The sequence below is a fragment of the Euleptes europaea genome, chromosome 17 (assembly GCF_029931775.1).
Source record: "Euleptes europaea isolate rEulEur1 chromosome 17, rEulEur1.hap1, whole genome shotgun sequence".
In the NCBI taxonomy this organism is placed as follows: Eukaryota; Metazoa; Chordata; class Lepidosauria; order Squamata; family Sphaerodactylidae; genus Euleptes; species Euleptes europaea.
Window position 1 is genome coordinate 13475998 of NC_079328.1, and position 24535 is coordinate 13500532.

General features: G+C 41.5%; 3 protein-coding genes across 5 annotated transcripts in view; all 3 read left to right on the forward strand.

Moving 5' to 3' along the window:
• LOC130488791 (protocadherin gamma-A12-like) overlaps positions 1-24535 on the forward strand; it is a 358724-nt gene that overhangs the window by 66448 nt on the left and 267741 nt on the right. The window contains exon 1 of one of the 3 annotated variants that reach the window (XM_056862447.1): positions 13-2400. The exons of the other annotated variants lie outside the window; for them this stretch is intronic. Within the exon in view, the coding sequence (XP_056718425.1) occupies positions 13-2400 (2388 nt within the window). Of the gene's footprint in view, positions 1-12; positions 2401-24535 lie in introns of those variants that run through there. 3 annotated transcript variants of the gene reach the window in all.
• LOC130489188 (protocadherin gamma-A6-like) lies at positions 13220-17896 on the forward strand. The gene is made up of 2 exons (XM_056862925.1): positions 13220-15634; positions 17801-17896. The coding sequence occupies exons 1-2, from the start codon at positions 13220-13222 to the stop codon at positions 17894-17896; spliced, it is 2511 nt and encodes an 836-aa protein (XP_056718903.1).
• Positions 19069-21501, forward strand: LOC130488793 (protocadherin gamma-A6-like). Its single transcript, XM_056862451.1, has one exon. It carries the CDS (start codon positions 19069-19071, stop codon positions 21499-21501), a length of 2433 nt encoding a protein of 810 aa, XP_056718429.1.

Below are 24535 nucleotides of genomic sequence, written 5' to 3' on the forward strand. Positions count from 1 at the left end.
TGCTGCAAGGGGATGGGAGAAATACAGAAGTGGTGGAGCAGCATGAACAAAGGGATCCTGCAATACTTCATCACCCTGTTTGTGTGGAAGGCAGTTGCTGGGCAGATTTGCTATTCCGTTCCTGAAGAGATGCAGAAAGGCTCCTTTGTGGGGAATATCGCAAAGGATCTAGGAATGGATGGAAAGCATCTTTCTGAACACGGACTCCGGATCGTTACCAGGACAGGTACCATTCAGTATTTTGCTTTGAACTTCAACAGTGGCATTTTACAAACATTAGAGAGAATAGACAGAGAGGCAATCTGTGGACAGGCAGAAAAGTGCATCTTAAATCTCCAAGTTATTATGGAGAGGAAATTAAAGATTTATGGAATAGAAGTGGAAATTACAGATATAAATGATAATGATCCTCAATTCCATCCATGGGAACAGGAGCTTGAAATCAGCGAGGCATCTACATTAGGGTCCCGTATTGATCTTCCTCAAGCTGAAGATCCAGATCTGGGTATAAATTCAATACAGAGTTACGAACTCACAGGCAGCAGCCATTTTTCTCTGCAAATCCAAATGGAAGAAAATGGCATCAGACGTGCTGAATTGGTGTTGGATAAACCTCTGGATAGGGAAGAGAAATCAGTTCATGATCTAATCCTCACAGCTTCTGATGGAGGTGATCCAGTCAGATCTGGCACTGCTCAAATCCACGTAATAGTTCTAGATGCCAATGACAATGCTCCAGTTTTCAGCCAACCTCTTTATGAAGCCACAGTTCCAGAAAATATTCCTAAAGGATCCACAATAACTACAGTAAAAGCAATTGATCTGGATGAAGGAATTAATGGGGAGATAAAATATTTATTCCACAAAATTACAAACAAATTTTCCCAAATATTTCTCCTTAACTCTACAACTGGTGAAATAACACTTGGAGGGAGACTCGATTATGAGGATTCTTCCTTATATGAATTTGAGATACAAGCCAAAGACGGGGGAGGTCTGAGTGACAAATCAAAAGTTGTGATTTTCATTACAGACTTGAATGACCATGCACCTGAATTAGAGGTAACCTATCTCACCAATGACATCTTGGAGAATTCAGCAGTTGGAACCGTTGTTGCAATTCTCGATGTGCAAGATGGTGATTCTGGAATTAATGGGGAGGTCACATGCTCAATAGACCCAAACATCCCTTTTCGGCTGAAAAAATCCATGGATAACTTTTACAGTTTGGTGACAGATGATATCTTGGATAGAGAGAAAGTGGCATCCTACAGTATCACCCTCACAGTTACTGACCATGGGATTCCTCCTCTTTCTACAGCTACCGTGATAGCTCTAAGCCTTGTAGATGCAAATGACAATCCTCCCCTCTTTGCAGAATCCGCCTACACATCTTATCTCCTGGAGAATAATCTGAGAGGGGCCTCCATCTTTTCCTTGAGAGCAGATGATCCCGACTGGGAAGAGAATTCCAGAATAACATATTCCATCATGGAGGGTCATGATCGATCCCTTCTCTCATCATACCTCTCCATTAATTCTGAAACTGGTGTTGTCTATGCTTTGACCTCTTTTGATTATGAAGAGGTGCAGGAGATCAGTTTCTGGGTTAAGGCCCAAGATGGAGGCTCCCCACCACTCAGCTCCAACGTCTCAGTGACTCTCTTAATTTTAGATCAGAATGATAACGCCCCCCAGATCTTGTACCCTTCTAGCCCCACCGATGGCTCCACTGGAGTAGAGCTGGCCCCTCGCTTTTCTGAGCCTGGATATCTGGTCACTAAGGTGGTGGCAGTGGATGCAGACTCTGGCCAGAACTCCTGGCTCTCCTATCAGTTACTGAAGGCCACAGAGCCAGGGCTCTTCACCATAGGACTCCACACTGGAGAGATCAGGACTGCTCGTTTCTTTCTGGACAAGGATGCTCTCAAGCAAAGCCTGGTGGTTTTAGTGAAGGACAACGGGCAGCCCCCTCTCTCTGCCTCCGTCACAGTCACTGTGGTGCTGGCCAACAGCATCCCTGAAAGCCTCTCTGATATTAGCAGCATCTCAGCTCCTGCAGATCCCCAGTCGGACCTCACCTTCTACCTGGTGGTTGCTGTGGCTTTTGTCTCCTGCTTGTTTTTCGCTTTCCTGCTTGTGTTGCTGGCTATCAGACTTCACAGATGGAGACATTCTCAGTTGTGTGCTTCTGGGAGTATGAATTTTAGTGGCGTCCCAGTTTCCCAGTTTGTGGGAATTGATGGAGTCCGAGCTTTTCTTCACTCTTATTGCCAAGAAGTTTCTCTCACCACAGACTCTAGGAAAAAACAGTTTAATAATCAGCAGACCTGTGACACAAATGAGCCTATCGTAACTTTTGAAGATTTAAATATTAACAATGGAGACCAAATAGTCCAGGTGAGTTGATGAAAGCGATTGTGTTGTATTATTATATCTGTACTTGGCAGAGATTTCTAACTGTATTCTGTCATTTATTCTGAAGAGCTTTGAGGTGTCTTGTTATTTCTGCTCTTAGAGCACTCTGTTGGTCTCTTTGATTTAGTTTTGGAGTTTCATCAGTGAAAATGCATTATTTTATAATTTATATCTCTTTTAATCATTGGCAATTTTCAGGTAGGACACAATTTTTTATATGTATGTCTTTATCCGTGTAGCAATTTGGTAGGAGGAGTGACATCTTCACAACTGCACATGTGAGAAGCTTTTCAATCCCCTCTTCGTGCTTCAATTATGGCTTATAAATAATAACTTTATGAAGGCAAGATTCAAACTAATTGTTTGCTTCGTCACACCAACTGTTAATATTTTCCAAACATGGTTGAATATAGTACTTTTATGAGCTATTTTAGCTTATACTTCACATGAACTATGTTGGAAGCGAATGTAGTTGAATGCAGCATAAGGGGGTAGGGTGGTCAGCTTTTTAATTAGTGACACTGAAGCCGAGGCCAAAGGGCAGTCGGGGAAATCATGCTGAGATTACTCTCTCCCTGAAAGTTCAGCTGTAGAACTGGTAAAAAAAAGTCAGAATCTGTGAAGTCAATATATGGCCCAGAACAAAATACTCTTCACCATGGCTCCACCTTCCAGAGAAAATGAAATAAAGAGTGAAGTAGTTTGACACAGAGAAACATAATGAGCTGGGTAAGGGCCAGTGAAATGAAACTCAATCCAGATAAGACTGAGGTGCTCTTGGTTGATATCAAAGCCTATATGGATCTTCAGAGTGAGCCTGTATTGGATAAGGGTGTGCTTTCCCTTCAAGAGTAGGTTCGCAGCTTGGAGTGGTGCTACAGATTGAAGCGCAGGTCTTCTTCCTAGATAGTAGAGCCTTTAGCCAGCTTCACATGGCATGGAAGTTGTTGTGACCCTTCCTTGAGAGGTATGATTTGGCCTGTTTCCATGCATTGATTACACTGACTACTACAGTGCAGTTGGCTTGAGACTGCACTTCAAAGACCCTGCAGAAAATTCAATTGTTTCAAAACAAGGCAACGAGGCTTCTAGCAAGAGTCAGTTATGGGGAGCACGTCTTATCAATACTGATTTTTTTTTAATGCTGGTTATTACCCATATAACTCTCCGTGGCATTGGACCTGTGAATAGGGTTGCCAGCTCCGGGTTGAGAAATACATGGAGACTTTGGGGGCGAAGTCTGGGGAGGGTGATGTTTGGAGAGGGGAGGGACTTCAATGGCATAGAGTCCAGTTGACAAAGTGGCCATTTTCTCTAGGTGAACCGATCTTTATCGTCTGGAGATCAGTTGTAATAGCAGGAGATCTCCAGCCACCACCTGGAGGTTGGCAACGTAAACATGAACCATCTCTTATGCTCGTGTTCAGGGGCCATATGCTGAGTGCCCCCAGTGGAAGAGTTAAGAAGGATGGGTATTCAGGTCTTTTATGCAGGGACGTTTCCTTGCAGTCACCCCCGCCAACTGCTTCGGGGCTTCCTTTTGCTTATGCATGCCTTTTCTGCCCATCAGAAATCCCCTCGCTCTCCCACCCACGTTGTGTCCACATTTTCCAGATTCTAGTTAAAACAGCATCTGGAAAACATGGGCAAAACACGCAGGGAGAGGCAAGCTACATAAAATGCATGCATAAGCAAAAGGAAGTCCCGAAGCAGTTGGGGGGGGTGACCGCAGGGAAACGTCCCTGCATAAAAGGCCTCAATATGGGCCTTTTTCTGTTTTGAAACCAAGGATGTGGAACTCCTTGTCCACAGATTACTTTTCTGGAGAAGCAGGTTAAACATTTAAACATGCATTCAATCAAACAAAATAGAACTTATTTTTTTAAAGATGGTGATAAGTTACACCTTGAAAGGTAAAGCAAAACCTAAGCACTGAGTCTCCCCATCAAGATATTTTCCACCCCTATTTGTAGTGACAATCTTTCATGTTTTTTAATAGACTACTGGGACTTTTCTTTCATGTCCTTAAAAACTTGGAGTTGGTGAATTGGATCTTAGAGAATATATATATTTCTCTCTCTCTGGCCTTATCTTCTACCTATTAAATTTAACAAAACTTTTCCTATCCCTCATCAGGACTTCAAACTTAATGTTTAAAAAAATTCAAACTACTCACTATTTCAAACTATTAAGGACTTACTATTTCTGTTTGGGGGGGGTTGGCTAAAAAGTAGATAAAATTACATAGAGGTTACAATTGAAAATTTTTATTTTTTAGAATGAGGCAGCTTCCAATACTACATAACAAAAAAAAAGTTACAAAACAGGGAGATGCTCATGGTGTGTTATGGTATAATATATACATTTAATAGGAAATGTTCCATTGAACTCAACAGTTGATTTCTTCATTTAGGATTGCACAGCGTGTCAGGTAGTTACTGTGTGCTTGGGTGTGAACAGGATGGAAGAACAGCCTGCTCCCCTTGGCTCACTTCCGCACACTGCAGGAATCTCAGAGGATCTCTGTCACAATTACTTCCTTTAAATCCCAAATCTTTTTGAGAAATAATATTGCTTAAATGTATAGATTAAACTTATCTTCTGAGATATTTGTCTGTTGAAAAATCTGGTTGTCTCATTCATCAAACAGCAAATCTCACAAGCTGTATTTCTGGCACATGTACTTATGATCTGAGTATATTAATTTTAATTTTCTCTCCTTGTGTTATATACTCACTGTCATCTTTGGAGGCCCTGCTTCGGGTGCCCTTGCCATCTGAGCCTAGACAGATGACAACCTGAGAAAGGGCATTCTTGGTTGTGGCACCAAAACTTTGGAACTTCCTCCCCAGGGAGATTCATCTGTCTACCTATATTGTTGTCTTCTACCAGGGGGTGAAGACTTTTTTGTTTTGTTTGGCATACCCCAATAACTGTTACTGGCACTCCTCCCTAGTTTTGGTTATACTTGTGTTTACATGTATTTATTGAATTATTTTATATATACTTTATTTTAAATGTTTTAATTTTTTGATGCCCACTGCCTTAAAAACGCTATTTGGGTGGAAAGGCAGCATAGAAATGTTTTAAATAAATAAAATAAATAAGTATTCCTAATAGAAACACCATTCATTAGAAAGACATTTAAAAACAGGTTTTCCACTCTGTGCATTGCAACCAATATACTGGCAAAGTGTTTTAAAATAGAATGAAAGTGAACTGAGAAAAATAAGTCTGTGGATCGATTTCTAATATATGCATGAATCTACATCTTGAAACCTTGTCCACTGGAGGGAATACATGCTACAAATACCAAGAAGAAAAAATAGAGAAGTGCTGTTGTCCCAGTGACCTCAAAGTGTCGCTGTTGGACAAGATGGGAATAATACCGGCTCAGCAGTTGAGGCTCCTGCAGTATTATCCATCTCTTATACAGAAGAGGAGAGAGGAAAGAGACAGTTTTATTTTAAAAGCTCCTCCAGAATTGAAATCCTGTTCGTGTCTCAGGAACATCAGGTAATAAGAACTACATTTCAAATTTCTTACTGCAAAAGGGATGGAATGCTTGCGAACACTAGAGTCTGGAAAGGCAGTTCTGAGAATGAGAGTGGTGAGACATGCAAAGGAGGTCCAGAGGAAGGTACTGTTTCTGTTCATATTCTTGTCTTTCTTCTGTTGTGTGAAATCTGAGCAGGTTCAATATTCAGTTCTGGAGGAAACAGAAAAGGGATTTTTTGTGGGAAATCTTCCCAAAGATTTGGGATTGGATGCCAAAGAGCTATCAAAACGCAAGCTTGGTATCTCTTCAGAAAAGCAATATTTCACTCTTAATGAACAAAATGGCAATCTGTATGTGATTGGCAGGATAGACCGGGAAGAAATATGTGGGAAATCACCCTCTTGTGTCTTAAAATTAGAAGCAGTTGTGCATAATCCTTTGAATGTAATTCACATCCAAGTTTTTATCAAAGACATCAACGATAATGCCCCCCATTTCCAAGATGATAATATCAGACTCAAAGTGAGTGAATCGAACTTCCCTGGAGCTCGGTTTTCCCTGGGAAATGCTGAAGATGAAGACATTGGGATGAACTCCCTCCAGACTTACCAGTTGAGCTCAACTCCTTATTTCAAACTAGACATTAAAGAAAGTGAAGATGGTGATAAATATGCAGACTTAATATTGCTGAAACAACTGGACAGGGAAAAGGAGCACACACTCCACTTGGTCCTTACAGCTCTAGATGGAGGAGAACCTGCAAAAATTGGGACCACCAATATATTGGTAACTGTTCTTGATGTTAATGACAATACGCCTATTTTTACCCAGGAGGTCTATAAGATAAGTTTGAAAGAGAATGCACCCAGAGGAACTTCTGTGCTGCAAGTTAAAGCATCTGACAGTGATGAAGGATCAAATGCTGAAATCATTTATTCTTTCTACAAAATCCCAGAAAGTGCCAGGCAGAAATTCAGCCTGAATCCCAATGATGGAACAATTACACTTAAGGAGATGGTCGATTATGAGGAAAAACAAAGTTATGTGATGATAATACAGGCAAGCGATGGGGGTGGTTTAGTGACACATTGTAAAGTGGAGATAGAGGTTTTAGATGTGAATGACAATTCTCCAGAAGTAGTTCCTGCTTCCGTATCCACTCCAATTTCTGAGGACTCCATGCCTGGAACTGTTATTGCTTTGCTCAAAGTTCATGACCCAGATTCTGGGGACAATGGGGAAGTCACTTGCCATCTCAGAGACCTTGTAAATTTCCAGATAGTATCATCGTCAGATAATTACTTCAAGCTCCTCACAGATAGTTACCTTGACAGAGAAAATATCCCAGAGTATAATATTACAATCACAGCCACAGACAAGGGGATCCCTCCTCTCTCCACATACAAAACCATCTCCCTACAGATCTCAGATATCAATGATAACCCTCCAGCCTTTGAAAAGTCTTCCTATACTTCCTATGTGCTAGAGAACAACCCATCCGGAGCGTCCATTTTCAGTGTCAAGGCCTCTGACCCAGATGAGGATCGCAATGCACAAATCACTTACTCCATCCTCAAAAGCAATATTGAAGACCTGCCCCTCTCCTCCTACCTATCTATTAATTCTGAGACTGGCACCATTTATGCGCAGCGCTCCTTTGACTATGAGCAATTCCGGGAGTTTCAAATTCAAGTTCAGGCCCAAGATGGAGGCTCCCCATCGCTCAATAGCAGCACCACAGTGAGAGTGTGTATCCTGGATAGGAATGATAATGTTCCGCAGATCCTCTATCCTTCCCAAGGAATTGAAAGTTCATCTTTGTTTGAGATGGTGCCTTGGTCAGCTGAATCAGGTTATCTGGTGACCAAAGTGGTGGCAGTGGATGCTGACTCTGGACACAATGCCTGGCTCTCTTTCCACCTGCTGCAGGCCACGGAGCCCTCTCTTTTCACCATTGGGTCCCACACAGGAGAGATCAAAACAGCCCGAACATTACTGGAAAGGGAAGCTGCAAAGCAGAAGCTGGTCATTATGGTGAAGGATAACGGGCAGTTTCCTCTCTCAGCAACTGTGACTCTGAATCTCGTCTTTGCTGAGAACTTCCAGGAGGCACTTCCAGAAATGAACACCCAACCCAGTGACTCAGACTCTCAGTCTGATCTCCAGTTTTATTTGGTTCTGGCCTTGGCCTTGGTGTCTTTCTTATTCCTTGTGACAGTAACACTGACCATAATGATGAAACTCGGACGGTCAAGAAACCCCACCTTCCTTCAGTGCTTTATTCCTGATGTGAAGACTGGCACCATTTTCCCTCCCAATTATGAGGATGGGACTTTGCCGTATTCTTACCAGGTCTGCTTATCTTCGGAATCTAGGAGAAACGAGTTAACTTTCCTGCAGCCCAGTGTCCAAATAGCAGAGAATATCCTTTGCAATGTCAAATCTGATGCTTCACTGATGTTGAAGACAGAAAACAACGTGGACACTGATTTGGAAAATGTGGACAAGGTAAATTCTGTGGTTATTTTACATCATGATCAAATTAATAGATGTGGGTCATTTGAATGTATTATTTTGTTACGATTGTTGATCTCCAGAGAGGACTTCCTCATGTAAGCATGATTCTGAATCACTAACATACCTAATACCTTGGTAATTATGGGCACATTGTCAGAGACAAATCATCTCATTACTTTCATTTGATTCTGGTGATCTAATGAAGGGAAGTTGTGAAATCACTAGTGTATTAGAACTTATTATTTTGCGAATTCCTTTGCTCCTGTCAATGTGCTATGAATGAATTCAGAAGGGCTGGTCCCAACAATTGCGAATCCTAAATTCTAGTTAATTGTAGTTCACCATTTGGATGTTGGCATTCAAATGGGAGTGAACCTGGTTCTGTTAAACAGGCAGAGCACATGGATTTTTGGAACAACTAACCGTTGCAGTATCAACTCAAGGTTGGGGAAATCAAGATGATAAAAATAATCAAGTATGTCTGTGTGTGTGATTTTGTGGTGTAAAGAAAGGCCAATAGAGCTGGTTTTTAATGTACCTGTTGATCAATAGGTTTGATCTAAAATATTATGATGTCTGTTTTGTACTTACACGTTGGGACTTGTGCTTATAAAGTAAGACAGTTTTAGCTAATGGCTTGTTTTAATTGTTATTAGAGAAGATACAGCTAAACCATTAGTTTCTTTCATAATCTTTACAGGGCATAATTTGCCGGCTGTCTTTAGTTTCATTAAGAATAGCTAGGGTTTCCAGTGTACTAGAATCTTTGTGACTTTAATTCAGCTGATGCAGCCAGGGCAGTGGTTGCTGTTGCTGAGCAGTAACCGAGGGCCCAAATCCAGCCAGTGCTCCGCCATCTGCACTGTCTTCAGCTGGAACACCAGATCAGGTTCAAGGTGCTGGTTTTAACCTTTAAAGCCTTGCATGGTCTGGGATCTTTGTATCTGCAGGATCGCCCCTCATGGTATACTCTCCGGAGGGCATTACACCCTGCCAATAACACCCTACTGGTGGTCCCCAGCCCAAAGAGTGTTTGGCTGTTCTCAACTATGGCCAGGGCTTTCTTGGCCCTGGCCCCAGCCTGGTGGAACTGCCTAATGAAATCAGGGTCCTGCGGGACGTTAAGGAGTTCCGCAGGGCCTTTAAAATGGCCTATAGTTGAGGACAGCTATGATTTTCCATCAGTGCTGGCCTCCCTGCTCCCCCCCCTCTTTGGGCCTTATATTGGTCCAGTCATTTGTGGGGGGTGCTGTATTCTGTTTAACCATCATTTGAAGTCCTGGCTACCTTCCAGGTCCATAGCGACCTCTATTTGTAATTAATCAAGTTTATTTTTTACTGATGTTTTTACAGAATATTGTATTGTATGTTTTTATTGTACTTTATGGTTTTATTCTACTTGATAGCATGTTGTTAGCCGCCCTGAGCCTAGCTTCGACCAGGGATTGAGGGCAGAGTAGAAGTCTTAATTAATTAAGGCAATAGATGTCCTTATTGGTAGATGTTGTGAGACAGCACTGCCAAGTCTGCACTGTGTAGGTGTGCAGATGTTGATGGCCAAGCAACACTGGAGCTGATATTAATGCCTGCTTGCACAGAGGACATTGCCAGCTGGTCAGTAGCTACGTCTCTACACAATGATGTGTCTCCTGCACGGCTTCTCAAAGCCGTAGTCAGGAAGGATGTGGGACTCCCATCAGTCACCACTTGCTGCACTGTCTGAATTAAAGGCAAAATAGCCAATCTGGCAAGCATAAAGTGTATGTTGGAGACTGACAGTGACTGGTGGCTGATCATGATGATGCTTTCAAAAATGAAAGTGAAAGATTAGTACATGTACTTTTATGGGTTAAGGGGATGACTCCTTTGCACTGAAAATAAGGCTAAGCCTTATTTGAGTAGTTCTGGTGTGAGCAGCCCACTTTTATGTCTTTTTTCTATCCTTCCTCAAGCATTTGCAAACCCTCTCATGTATTCAAAAGATCTCATCTCACCACTTCCTTGCATACTCTTCCAAGGGTAGTAGGGTTGCCAGGTTCCCCCTCTCTTCCAGCAGGAGGTTTGTGGGGCGGAGCTGGGGCAGGGATCCTGCATGCGCAGCCCCACCAATGCAATCATGTCACTTCTGGTTTACACCCGGGAGGTGTAGGGTTATGGAAAGTATGTGTATTTTAAGTGAGAGACATTTCATTTTTCTTTGTAGTTGAATTATGTAGTTATTTTGATATTCTGCCTTTTAGGAGCTTAAAAAAGAAACACCAAACTTTGAATATATTGCAAAACAATCCTATATTGAGTTACTCTAGTCTTAGACCATTGGCATAAATGGGAACTTTGCACAAGATTGTACTACTGGTAGCGTTGCCAACTGCCAGGTAGTAGCAGGAGATCTCCTGCTAATTCAACTGATCTCCAGCCGATAGAGATCAGATCACCTGGAGAAAAATGGCCGCTTTGGCAATTGAACTCTGTGGCATTGAAGTCCCTCCCCTCCCAAACCCCGCCCTCCTCAGGCTCCGCCCCCAAGATTTCCCGCCAGTGGCGAAGAGGGACCTGGCAACCCTAACTACTGCCAATAAGCAGAGGATGGATTGGGCCTTTAATATGGCCCAGAATGAGCTGAGCTATTACAGCTGAGGCTGCTCAGCTCAGATCCAGTCAGAGGCAGTGATGATGATGAAGGTAGGGTCATTTATTGCCACCTCCTGGCTAAGTCCAGCTGATCAGCCTCCATGGTGTGTTCCTGGCCACAAGTGGCTCCCCAGGACAGCAGACTGTTGATAATTAAGGGACCAATCCCACCCGAGTCTAAGATATTCTTGTTCTTCTTACTTCAGCAGCCAAATGGATGAAATTGAGGGAAATGACAATTGATGCTGGTGCGTACAGCTTTTGTAGGCCTTTCATGGTTGTGCAGAAGAACAGATTTCAACAGCTCATCCTCTCTCATCACCGGGGGGTGGGTGGGTATCATGAGACAATATAGCTGCCAACATTCTTCTTTATAAATATTGATAGTGTGGGGACCTATGTTGCATTTGACAGACTAGTTAACTGTCTTCAGGCAAATCTCTTTCCTTTACCCTCACTTTTCCTTTTATGAATGGGAATAAGATATTCGTTTGGAGAGCATTATGAGGCCAACATTATACAAATCTCAATAAGTGGCATTTGGTGTGAAAGCATGGTGGACCTACCTTTGTTTTCTTAACCCTGTCATTTTCCCTTCTTTCGAACAAGAGAAATGTTCTAGCCCAAATTTTTGCCTGCTTGACAGGTGTTCCACTTTCAGGCAGCCCACCTGCCGTATGAAATGCTGCCTCCACTCTATTACCTCAGGACTCTGCCATCTCATTATAGTGCATGTGTGGTCTAGCCCCAACAGTGACCTACATGAGAAGTATGAAATCTGTCAGGCTTGTCTCCGCTGTGTATAATGTGTAGCTTGTACATTAAAACAGAAAACTGTTTTCTTTTGTATCTCTCTGGTAATACTATTTTAAAACTGCATTGGATTCTCTAATGACGATAAAGAACTAATTGGTGACTGAAGATTTGGAAATAGCCTGGTTTGGTTAACCTCAGTGTATGACTTCTGAGCTCCTCTGACCAATGAAGCTTGGGTCGTGGGGCATTTCAGAGGGCCAGCAGGTGAGCGCAGTGTGGCTGCATGGAATTTTGAACACCCCAACTTCTGGAAGACACAGCCACTGCCACTACTTAGCCACCAGCAGGCATATCCGCTGTGAGGGCCTTTCCTGTGGACTTATATGCCATCGATATGACTAGCCCCATCCAACACCCACCCCCTATACAGGGACACAGAATGGTGTAGCCAGCAACCAAAATGAATGGAAACCAACATAATCTCTGCTAAATGGTTAAATAAATAAATGGTTAAATAAATACTGCTGCGCCTCAGCTGTTCCCCCATCGCTACACTTGATGCTGCCTCCAGTTGTTACAAACCACCTACCTCACAGGGTTGTTGTGAGAATATAAAAGGGAGGAAGGGAGATCCATGCAGGCCACTCTGAGCTCCTTGGAGGATGCACAGGATACAAATGCAGCAAATAATTTTTAAATACATGGAGTCCTTTCCTTATGGAAACAATATGCGTAGCCTTGGCACCTCAGCAACCTCAGTCATTCTGGAAAGTTATTTTTGAATTGCATATCAATTATTATGTATGCAGGTTTACTTTCTTATAAACTTGGTTATTTAATTTTATGAAGAATATTTAACTGGTAACCAAGGAAAAAAAACATACTTGTATTATTTCGTACATTCTAATAAACTTAATTATTTAAAAAGAGAAACAGCATTTGACTAGAATAAATAGCCACCTAACTGTTCAATCAGTGACTTTCTCTTGTGGAGAGAAGATGGGTAAACATACATAAGGTTTACTGCCATACTTTTTATTTACATAGCCATAGAAATAAGACAAAAAGGAGTTGAAATTTGAGCAGCAATGTATTCAGAGACCTCGCCTCCCAGTAAAATTGTTTGGCTCTTTTATCATTTTGTATGGAAAAAAAGGTATGGAAAACATGTCTTCAATTTTCCAAAATCAGCAGATGCTGTTTTTGGTTGAGCCCCTTGGTGTCACTGTTTACCAATAACGAAAAAATTAGATAGCCATGTCAGTACAGTGTTGCCGTTCCTACATACAAAATATCTGAGAGAAGAAGAGGACTCCTGCCATAAGAAGTGTACATTGTGCTTAGGGGGGGAAGTAAGATCTTTTGAACCAGAACTGGGACTCACTGATCTGCTGGAGCATGGAAGACAAACAGAGGATAAGAAGCTATAAAGAGAGGATTCTGCAGTGCCTTATTATAGTGTATTTTTGGAATGCAGCTTCTGCACAGATCCACTACTCCATTCCAGAAGAGATGCAGAAAGGATCTTTTGTGGGGAATATTGCAAAGGATCTGGGAACAGAAGGGAAACAACTTTCAGATCATGGACTCCGCATTGTAGCCACTATAGGTAAGGTTCAGTATTTTTCTTTGAATGCCAACAATGGTCATTTACAGACCTCTGAGAGAATAGACAGAGAGGCAATCTGTGGACAAGCAGAGAAGTGCATCTTACATTTTCAGGTTATTGTTGAGAGTAAAAGAAAATTGTATAGAGTTGAAGTGGAAATTACAGATATAAATGACAATGCCCCTCACTTCCCTCCAGGGGAACATGAAGTGAAAGTCAATGAGATAGCTATCCAGGGCTCTCGGTTTCCTCTACCTGAAGCTCAAGATCAAGATCTTGGCATGAATTCTGTGCAGAGTTACCAGCTCACAGGCAGTAGCCATTTTTCTCTGGGTGTGAAAATGGGAGAAAATGGTGCCAAGCACGTGGAGTTGGTGCTGGAAAAAATGCTCGACAGGGAAGAGCAATCAATGTATGAACTAATCCTCACAGCTACTGATGGAGGTGATCCAGTCAGGACTGGCACAGCTGAAATCAAAATAATTGTTTTAGATGTGAATGACAATGCACCAGTCTTCAGTCAACCACTCTATGCAGTGGCCATTGAAGAGAATATTCCTAAAGGGTCCACGATCTGTAGAATTAGAGCTGTCGATCTGGATGAAGGAATCAATGGAGAGCTAAAATACTTCTTCAAAAAAGCCACCAAGAATGACTCGCAGATGTTTCTTTTAAACTCAACAACTGGCATGATAACAGTCATGGGGGACATTGACTTTGAGGTATTGTCCTTTTATGAATTTGAAGTACATGCTGAGGACTTTGGAGGACTATCTGACAGGGCAAAGGTTGAGATCACAGTTACAGATCTGAATGATAATGCCCCTGAATTAGCAGTTTCCTTTCACTCAAACACCATCAATGAGAACTCACCAACTGGAACTGTTATTGCTATTTTAAATGTAGAAGATCGAGATTCAGGAATTAATGGTGAAGTCACATGTTTAATTTCCCAAATTCTGCCTTTTCAGCTGAAAAAATCCATTGATAACTTTAACAGTTTGGTGACAGTTGATACCCTTGACAGAGAACAGATGAAAGATTATAACATCACAGTCACAGCCACAGACCATGGGACACCCTCCCTTTCTACTTCCATTATCATTCCACTCCAAATTTTAGACACAAATGACAACCCTCCCCTCTTCCCGCAACCATCCTACATTTCCTACCTCATGGAGAATAACCAAAGAGGTGCTTCTATCTTCTCACTCAAGGCAAATGATCCAGACTGGGAAGAGAACTCCAGAATAAAGTATTCTATTATAAAAGGTCAAGTGGGTGATTTCCCTTTCTCTTCCTTCCTCTCCATTAATTCTGAAACTGGGATTATTTATGCCTTGAGTTCCTTTGATTATGAAGAATTTCAAGAAATTAACTTCCTGGTCAAGGCCCAAGATGGTGGCTCCCCACCACTCAGCTCCAATGTCTCAGTGACTCTCTTCATCCTGGATCAAAATGATAATACCCCAGAAGTCTTGTACCCTTCCCTTCCCACTGATGGCTCCACTGGGATAGAGCTCGCCCCTCGCTCCTCTGAGCCTGGATATCTGGTCACTAAGGTGGTGGCAGTGGATGCAGACTCTGGCCAGAACGCCTGGCTCTCCTATCAGCTACTGAAGGCCACAGAGCCAGGCCTCTTCACCATAGGACTCCACACTGGAGAGATCAGGACAGCTCGTTTCTTTCTGGACAAGGATGCTCTCAAGCAAAGCCTGGTGGTTTTAGTGAAGGACAATGGGCAGCCCCCTCTCTCTGCCTCCGTCACGGTCACTGTGGTGCTGGCCGACAGCATTCCTGAAAGCCTCTCTGATATTAGCAGCATCTCAGTTCCTGTAGACCCTCAGTCGGACCTCACCTTCTACCTGGCGGTTGCTGTGGCTTTTGTCTCCTGCTTGTTTTTCACTTTCCTTCTTGTGTTGCTGGCACTCAGACTTCACAGATGGAGGAATTCTCAGTTGTGTGCTTCTGGAAGTATGAATTTCAGTGGAGTCCCTGTTTCCCAGTTTGTGGGGATCGAAGGGGTCCGAGCATTTCTTCACTCTTATTGCCAAGAACTTTCTCACACCACAGACTCTAGGAAAAGCCATTTCATCACTTCTAAGGCAAATGATTTCAATACTCTGAAAAATCAGTTGACCAGTGATCCTGTCGAAGCTTCTGATGATTCAAATTTGAATTGTGGGGATCTGATCGTAGTTCAGGTGAGAAGAATTTTAAATTCATGCAATTTGCTTATCTTGGTATGGACATGTATTGTGATTTCAAGAGATGTTTGTCATCTGTCTTTGTTCTCTGGTGATTTCCAAATCGTTGCAGTGCTTTGTCCATACTCTCCTTTCCATCTCTAAAATGTTAATGTCCAAGTGTCTGAGAGCAGGGCGTGGCTTTATATTTGCTATGTGTGAGCTGAGCTTGTTGAAGAAGATAGAAGGGGTAGAAATAACATATATAGCAATATGGGAACAATTTTACATATCCTACCCATGTCTTTCCTTAGTGACTAATTTTTCTCCTACTCCCACTTCCTAGAGAAAATTTTCCACTAAGAACAGGGATGATGAACAATGGCTAGAGAGTGATGGGGGGTGGAAGGAAATGTGCTGGCAAAGGATCAGTCAGAAGAACAGATGTTTAACCAGTGCTTGAATTATGGGGAAAAGGAAGAAGGGCTAAATGAAATCCATAAACTCCCCCTAACTCCGTTAACTTACTCCTGTCTAGCAGTCCTCTAGCTCTGTCCCTACATGATGCTGAAAAAATTAAGGATTGGATTCTATCTTGGGAAAAATTAGTGAAGCCTTTACGTGTAGCAATAAAATCCTTTCATAAATATGCCCCCTCCAACACATACTCCCCAACACATACTTTGGCAATTGAACTCTATGGCATTGAAGTACCTCCCCTCCCCAAACCCCACCCTCCTCACTAGACACTTCCCAACCTGGCCGGCAAAACTATTCCTGCATGATACAAATAAAGGTTTTAGTACCAGTGTTGTAAAATGATTAGAGTGTCAAACTAGGATCTGGGCAACCCTGTTTCAAATCCCCACTCAGCCATGGAGCCTCACTGTGTGACCCTGGGCCAGTCATTCTCTTTCAGCCAAAATTACTTCACGGGGTAGTCGTGAGGAAAAATAGAGGAGTGGAGAATGGGAAATATCACTTAGAGAAAGGGCAGCATAAAAGTGTACTAAATAATTACACAAGCCCATAAAAAGATCATGCTATTGGTCTTTCCTCAGCGTGTTCCACCTCCATGATGTCTCCCTCACTAATCTAAGAGTATGTGGGAAATACTGCTAAGGTGTTCCTCTGCTGTGGTGACAAGTTAGATCTCTGCAGGTTTGCACATGATTTCATTAACTTTTTTTTCACTCTCTACTTTCACAATGAGTTTTCTCCTTAAAAAATGGATAATGTGAATTTCACAGTTCACAAAGAAATCCCAAAGCTCATGACTCTTCTGTATATTAAAACAGAGACAGTGGCAAGAGGTCCTGAATATAACAGGGATGAGGAGATAGGTGTCCTGGTGCTGGAAGGGGGCACACCTTCCAAGAAACGTATTTATGTCAAGGAAAATATTCATTGGGTGGTTCTGGGTGCTCTTCCTGTTGATAACCACATTTTTGCTGCTTTTAGAGAGTGGTACCAGTAATACTGTGACCCAGCAGTGATGAGTAGTTGTGAGGAGGGTGTTGCCATCAATGGTGACAGTCCCAAGCACATAAGTTTCTGTCAAACTGAAATGCTGGTTATTGGGGCAGCAGAGAAATGCAGACTTATAGGGTAGATGCAGCCTGTATCCTACACACAAGTGTAACAAGTGTGCTCCTGTTCCACAGCAGAAATCTTGACATATGCCCTTAGAGATCACAATGGACTCAGTGGATCAGCTAAGCAAAGTGAAATGTAACTTCATATGTTGATGGTGTAACTTTAGTTATATTGTTATAGTAATTATGTTGTTTTATTCCTTAGTGAGTTAGCCCCCCTGTAAGCTGGAATTGACTGACCTGGCAGGATTCAAACACTTCAAGTGAATATATGAAATAACTTTTTGCATCTCACATAGGAAGCCAGTTTTTGGACCACGAATGACTTTGGGTCAGCGTTTCCATCAGGATGTAGATTTTTCTTGTGTGTACTTCCTGCATGCCCCTGAAGTTATGTAATTAGTGAATGGCCTAACAAAATCCATGAACAAATATTCTGCCTTAAAAAAAATAGCAGTCTTGGGGGAGAATATGGACTGTGGCTGTGGTGCACAGGATATTAACCCTTTTCCTCAGGCATGTTTTGCAAAGGTATGCTTAATTAGTTCCTCGGTATTTACATGAAAGGTGCAAATTTGTGACCTTACAGTTTAATGGTATGGCAGACAGTGACTTCTTGATGCCTTCAGTAACAAGTACATCTGCTGTTCGAAAACAGGGATCGGAGGCATTATGTATCAGCTAATATCAGCTGTCCCAAGGATGGTCAAAGGTAGGAATCTGGTGCTTTGCTTTCTTAGTTCATTGAATCTGTTAACAATATGACTGAAAGTATATGGCAGCCCTATGTTAAATGGAAGCTGAAGAAAGAGAGCCAGAGGAAATGGGATCATGAGTGAGAGGAAAACAAAATAGATTCCAAGTAATGGAGTCTGCTTTTCATGGAAGCAACTTTTCTGCCATGTCATTCCGTACAACTGAGGGCTGTATGTGAATGTTGCAGTAGCAGATGGGGCAGATCACATGATAACCATGTGATCTGTCCACCTCACACAGTGCACCATTAATACACTGTGCTCAGTTGCATGGAACTGTTTCATGAATAAACAGCTCCCAAGTACCCATGATTGGTATGGAGGACTTCTCTGAGAGAAATAGTCTGTGACAACTTACAAGTGCAGAACCAGAGCAGTCAGAGCATATAGGGTGGGAGGTGGGAGATTCATGAGGAAATGAAGATGGTTGGAGGGTGGAATCTGCAGAAATAGGAGAGAGAAAGAATGCAGAAGAGAGATGAAAATGAGCTGAGAAGAACTCAAATGCACATACAAATTCATAATGACCCATCAAATATCTGATTGTATTATTATCATTAATAAGTATTTTAAAGGGTTGTAGTATTCAGCATTCCTAGATTAACTGAGAGTTTAAAAATGAAGATACAGAAGAGAAAGGAGCATGCTTGCTTGTGCTCTTAGCAAGTGGCTGCAGAAGGCTAAATAAATTGAAAAGATATATACGCAATAATACTTCCACTTTCTATGCTGGGCAGCATCTTAAGCTGAATTTTTATCAGTCTGATGACGTTGCTTGCTTGAAAATTTAATTCTTGGTTCTTGGGTACAAATAAAGTATATTTTAAATAAGCAAAATCAAAGTTTCATAGTAGTAAATACTAATTTAATACTCCAACATGAGGTTTTGCAACTTTCTAGTTCAGCCTCATGGTGTCACTGTTCACCAATAAGGAAGAGAACTGAAATATCCAACCGCCCAACTTTGCTGTTTTTTTTAACACACCAACACAAAAAGCTGAGAAGACACACTGTGAAACGGAACGGCATTTGCTTAGGAAATATTTAGATGAGATTTGTGGAGCAAGGTCAATCTTTTGGGCTATTATCCTGCTTCAGGAGAATGGAAAAAATTCAGAATCTGTGGAGCTATAAAGGAGGAATCCTGCAATGCCTTATTATGGTGTATCTTTGGAAGGCAGTTTCTGCACAAATCCACTATTCCATTCCAGAGGAGATGCCGAAAGGAGCTTTTGTGGGGAATGTTGCAAAAGACCTGGGAATGGAGAGGAGGCAGCTTCCCAATCACAAACTCCGCATTGTTCCCACTATAGGTAGGATCCAGTATTTTGCTTTCAATGTCAACAATGGCCATTTGCAAACCTCTGAGAGAATAGACCGAGAGGAAATCTGTGGTGAGGCAGAGAAATGCATCTTAAAGTTTCAGCTTATTATTGAAAGCAAATTAGAGCTTTTTGGAGTTGAAGTAGAAATTACAGATGTAAATGACAATGCTCCCCAATTTCTGCCAACGGAATGGAAACTGAAAATCAGTGAGACGGCTACTCTTGGAGACCGACTGCTTCTTCCCCGAGCTCAGGATCCAGACATGGGTATAAATTCGATACAGAACTACCAGATTGTAGGCAGCAGCTATTTTTCGTTAGATGTGCAAATGGAAGAAAATGGCATTAGACGTTCTGAGCTGGTGTTAGAAAAAGGTCTGGACAGGGAACAACAACCAATTTATGACCTCATCCTCACAGCTACTGATGGGGGCGATCCGGTAAGATCTGGCACTGCTGAAATCCAAGTTATAGTTTTGGACGCAAATGACAATGCGCCAGTTTTCAGCCAGCCAGTCTATGAAGCAAGTGTCATGGAGAATATTCCTAAAGGGTCTACAGTCTGTGCAGTGCAAGCTACTGATCAGGATGAGGGAATCAACCGAGAGATCAAATACTCCTTTCAAAAAATCACAGATAAGTATTCCAAATTGTTTCTGTTGAATTCCACAACAGGAGAAATAATCCTAAAAGAGACCCTCGACTATGAAGCATCATCTTTATACCAACTTGAGGTGCAGGCCACTGATGGGGGAGGGCTGAGTGACACATCGAAAGTTGTGGTCTTTGTTATAGATTTGAATGATAACACACCAGAATTAGCAGTGACCTTTGTAATCAATTCAATTGCTGAGAACTCACCAGCTGGAACTGTTATTGCTATTTTAAATGTACAAGACAGAGATTCAGGACTTAATGGGGAAATTAAATGCTTCATTCCCAACAACTTTCCTTTTCAACTGAAGAAATCAATAGACAATTTTTACTCCTTAGTGACAGACAGAGCGCTTGACAGGGAAGAAGTGCCAGCTTATAATATTACTGTTACAGCTACTGATCATGGGACTCCACCACTCTTTACATCTACTGTTATTTTACTCCAGGTGTTAGACACCAATGACAATCCTCCCCTCTTTACAGAATCAAGCTATACATCTTATGTCCTAGAAAATAATCCAAGAGGAGCCATGATCTTTGCTTTAAAAGCAAATGACCCTGACTGGGAAGAAAATGCCAGAGTAACCTATTCCATCATGGAAGGAGTCATGAAAACGCCCCCTCTCTCTTCTTACTTGTCTGTTAATTCTGAATCAGGGGCAGTCTATGCTCTGAATTCCTTTGATTATGAAGAATTCCGGGAGATTCAGTTCCTGATCAGGGCCCAAGACGGAGGATCCCCACCACTCAGCTCCAATGTCTCAGTGACTCTCTTCATCCTGGATCAGAATGACAATGCTCCAGAAATCTTGTACCCTTCCCCTCCTACTGATGGCTCCACTGGGATAGAGCTGGCCCCTCACTCCTCTGAGCCTGGATATCTGGTCACTAAGGTGGTGGCGGTGGATGCAGACTCTGGCCAGAATGGCTGGCACTCCTATCAGTTACTCAAGGCCACAGAGCCAGGGCTCTTCACCATAGGACTCCACACTGGAGAGATCAGGACAGCCCGTTTCTTTCTGGACAAGGATGCTCTCAAGCAAAGCCTGGTGGTTTTAGTGAAGGACAACGGGCAGCCTCCTCTCTCTGCCTCTGTCACGGTCACTGTGGTGCTGGCCGACAGCATCCCTGAAAGCCTCTCTGATATTAGCAGCATCTCAGTTCCTGCAGACCCCCAGTCGGACCTCACCTTCTACCTGGTGGTTGCTGTGGCTTTTGTCTCCTGCTTGTTTTTCGCCTTCCTGCTTGTGTTATTGGCACTCAAACTTCACAGATGGAGAAATTCTCAGTTGTGTACTTCTGGGAGTATGAATTTTAGTGGCGTTCCAGTCTCACAGTTTGTGGGGATCGATGGAGTTCGAGCATTTCTTCACTCTTATTGTCAAGAGTTTTCCCTCACTACAGACTCTAGGAAAAGCCAGTTCAACATTTCCAAGACAAATAATTCTGATACGCTAACTAAGCAGTTAACTGATGGAGTAAAAGTTCCTATCCAAGCTGCTGAAGATTTAAATTTAAATAGTGGAGATCTGATCATAGTCCAGGTGAGTTAAGAATTTTAAATGGTTGAGGTTTTCATTTGTTTCCAAATGTATTAATTTCAAGAGCTATTTCCCATCAGTCTTTGTTCTCTGTTTATTAGCAAAATGTTCTCATTATTATGTCTGTATCTAGCCTTCTCTACATTCCTTTTGCATTTCTTGGTGTCTATTATCTTTGACTTATCACTGGATATTGAAAGGAGAACTTTAAAAAATACTTTATTCCTTATTATTTTAGGTTTGTAAACAGCCCCTAACTTTTACCTCATTTTCACTGAATTGGTAAACTGTAGCAGTTTAGCCTGTGGGAATGGGTACTCAGTTGAGGTAATACTCTTCCTTATAAAATAAAGTTTCAATATAAGAACATAAGAATAAAAAAAATAACTAGCATCTCTGAAGAATAAGAGTATTATCTTCATTGTTAGATTTTCTATATGGAGAATTAGAATTAGTCACCAACCTGAGGAGATCCAGCCCACAAATGCATTTCTAATTCTGTGACAGGTTACAGTTTGATCTTTCCCTCCCTTTCAGTGTTTCAATGTGCCATTTAATTTAGGTACGTTGTGTGGTAAAGGAGGCTAGTAAACATTTTTGTGGGCTACTGAATCCAGTGTATTTATTTTCCAGAATTTACATTGCAAGGACTTCTCACGTACTAGGCTATTATTTTCACTTCCACTAACTGCTTTCATGTTTACATTCTCCAGTTGTAACCCAATAATCTGATGCTTATTGCTAAATATCGAAAGTAACTCTTGGATTATGAGCAGGCGCTTGCTCCTCTACCTCCCACCTTCAATATCTGTGTACAACAGATGTTCCAGAGAGGTCCATGCACATGATGGTCTGATCTGGGTAAATGTTTTGCATCTTGGGTCATCATAGGACCTGACCTTCACATTAATGCTTATATCTCATTTTTCCTTATGAGCATGGTGATGGAGTAAGACAAGTACCACCACCCCAAACATACCGACACACATACACTCCTTGCGAACTGTATCACCTTATTGTTACATGAACTTGGGTATTGTGAATGTTCTGTAGAAATGAGGGCAGCATTGCATCAGCTGAATCTTGTCCAGTGGAGCTTTGCCTGTTAGATCCAGCGTGGTGTAGCCAGAGTGGTGTAGTGGTTAAGAGCAGTGGACTCTTTTGCCGCAAGAGATGCTGACACTACGACCACTGAGACCAGCTCAATTTGTAACATATCATGATCTCCTAAAATGGGACCATAATAAATGTATTTTGAAAGATTATGATGATGTTAAGGACTATTTGACCTGGTTTCAATATCACCAAATAAACTCTGATTTTATACAGAACTTAAAAACGAGATTTAAAAAAAAAAATCTTTCAAAAACTTTTGATGGACTCAAATGACCATTTAATTTCTAAAATGTATAAGTTACTCCTAGAATTTTACTGTGAACAAGAACGAATAAAGCCCACTATGATTAGCTGGGCACAGAGGTTGGGTCATGATATACCACTGAGCAAATGGGAAAGACTCTGGTCACGAGATATGAAACTTATATTATCTCAATCATTAAGGGAATATTTTACAAAATGATGTACAGATGGTACCTAACACCAAAAAAACTGGCAATGATCTACAAATCTATGTCTTCAAAGTGTTGGAAATGTAACAAAGAAGTAGGTTCATTTCATCATATGCGATGGATATGTGAAAAAGCAAAAAACTTTTGGGACATGATTTATATAATGAAATAAGGTTGATTATACAAAACAATATACCTAAAACACCTGAGATGGTGCTTCTAAGTATGATACCAGATTCTACTATAACTCAAAGATCCTTTTTGATATATGCAACCATAGCCGCCAGATTGATATATGCAGCTAAATGGAAATCAAGTGAGACTCCAGACAAAAATGACTGGATACAAAAGATGTTAGAAATGGCAGAAATGGCAAAAGTTACAGCTTTGGTAAACCAAAAAGACAGTGCTCAGTTTATGGGCGAATGGGAGGCATGGAGGGCTTACTGTGAGACTGAAACTTATATGGGGAAATTGCAAGGTTACTCTTTGTTCTAATCCACTGATCAACAGGGTATAGGTAAAAAATTGCAATACTTAAATTCTATTTAAGTTTGTTTTTTTAAATTTTTATTGTTACGCATAATATTTAATAACCAAGGTTTGTAAACGATATATTATGTTTTTCCTTTTATTTCCTTTGGTTGAAATGAAATTAGTATGCAATAAGAAAGTTATTGTTAGACATAATATAAAATAACATTAGGATTAGAATTTTAAATGCAAAAGACTAAACAAGCAAATAGAAAAATAGAGGAGGGTGAAGGGGAAGTTTTTACTTATCTAATCTCTTATAAATGATGTATTTTCAACAAAAAATATATCCTGATATGACTGTTTATGTAGTTATTTTTAAGTATCTGTTGAAAAGCTTATATATGATTTTATGGAAAATAATAAAAATTATTTAAAAAAAAAAAAGAGCAGTGAACTCTAATCTGGAGAAACAGGTTTGATCCCCCACTCCTCCACATGAGCGACAGAGTCTAATCTGGTGAGCCAGGTTGGTTTCCTCACTCTTCCCCATAAAGCAAGCTGGGTGACATTAGGCTAGTCACAGTTCTCTCTGGTCTCTCTCAGCCCCAACTACCTCACAAGGTGTCTGTTGTGGGGAGAGGAAGGAAAGGTGATTGTGAGCTGCTTTGAGACTCCTTAAAGGAAGGGTAAAATTGGGGTATAAAACCCAACTCTTCTTCTTCTAGATGTTGCATTTTTTTCCAGCACTTGGGACAAAAAGGTTTCCCCCCCCCCAACCTATAGCCACAAAATAGACAAACAATGAACCCTTATTCATTTTGTTGAAATTCTCAGCTAGTTTGGATACTGTTGATTATGCTATCTTGTTCACCCATTCTCTGATGATTTTGAACTTTTATGTCACATGAGTAGCAGAGCGATTCCATTGGGTGTTCGAATCTTCAGCGTGGACACTCTGCTGTAGAATATTCTGGGATCCCATGCTCGCCCCTGTGCTGTTC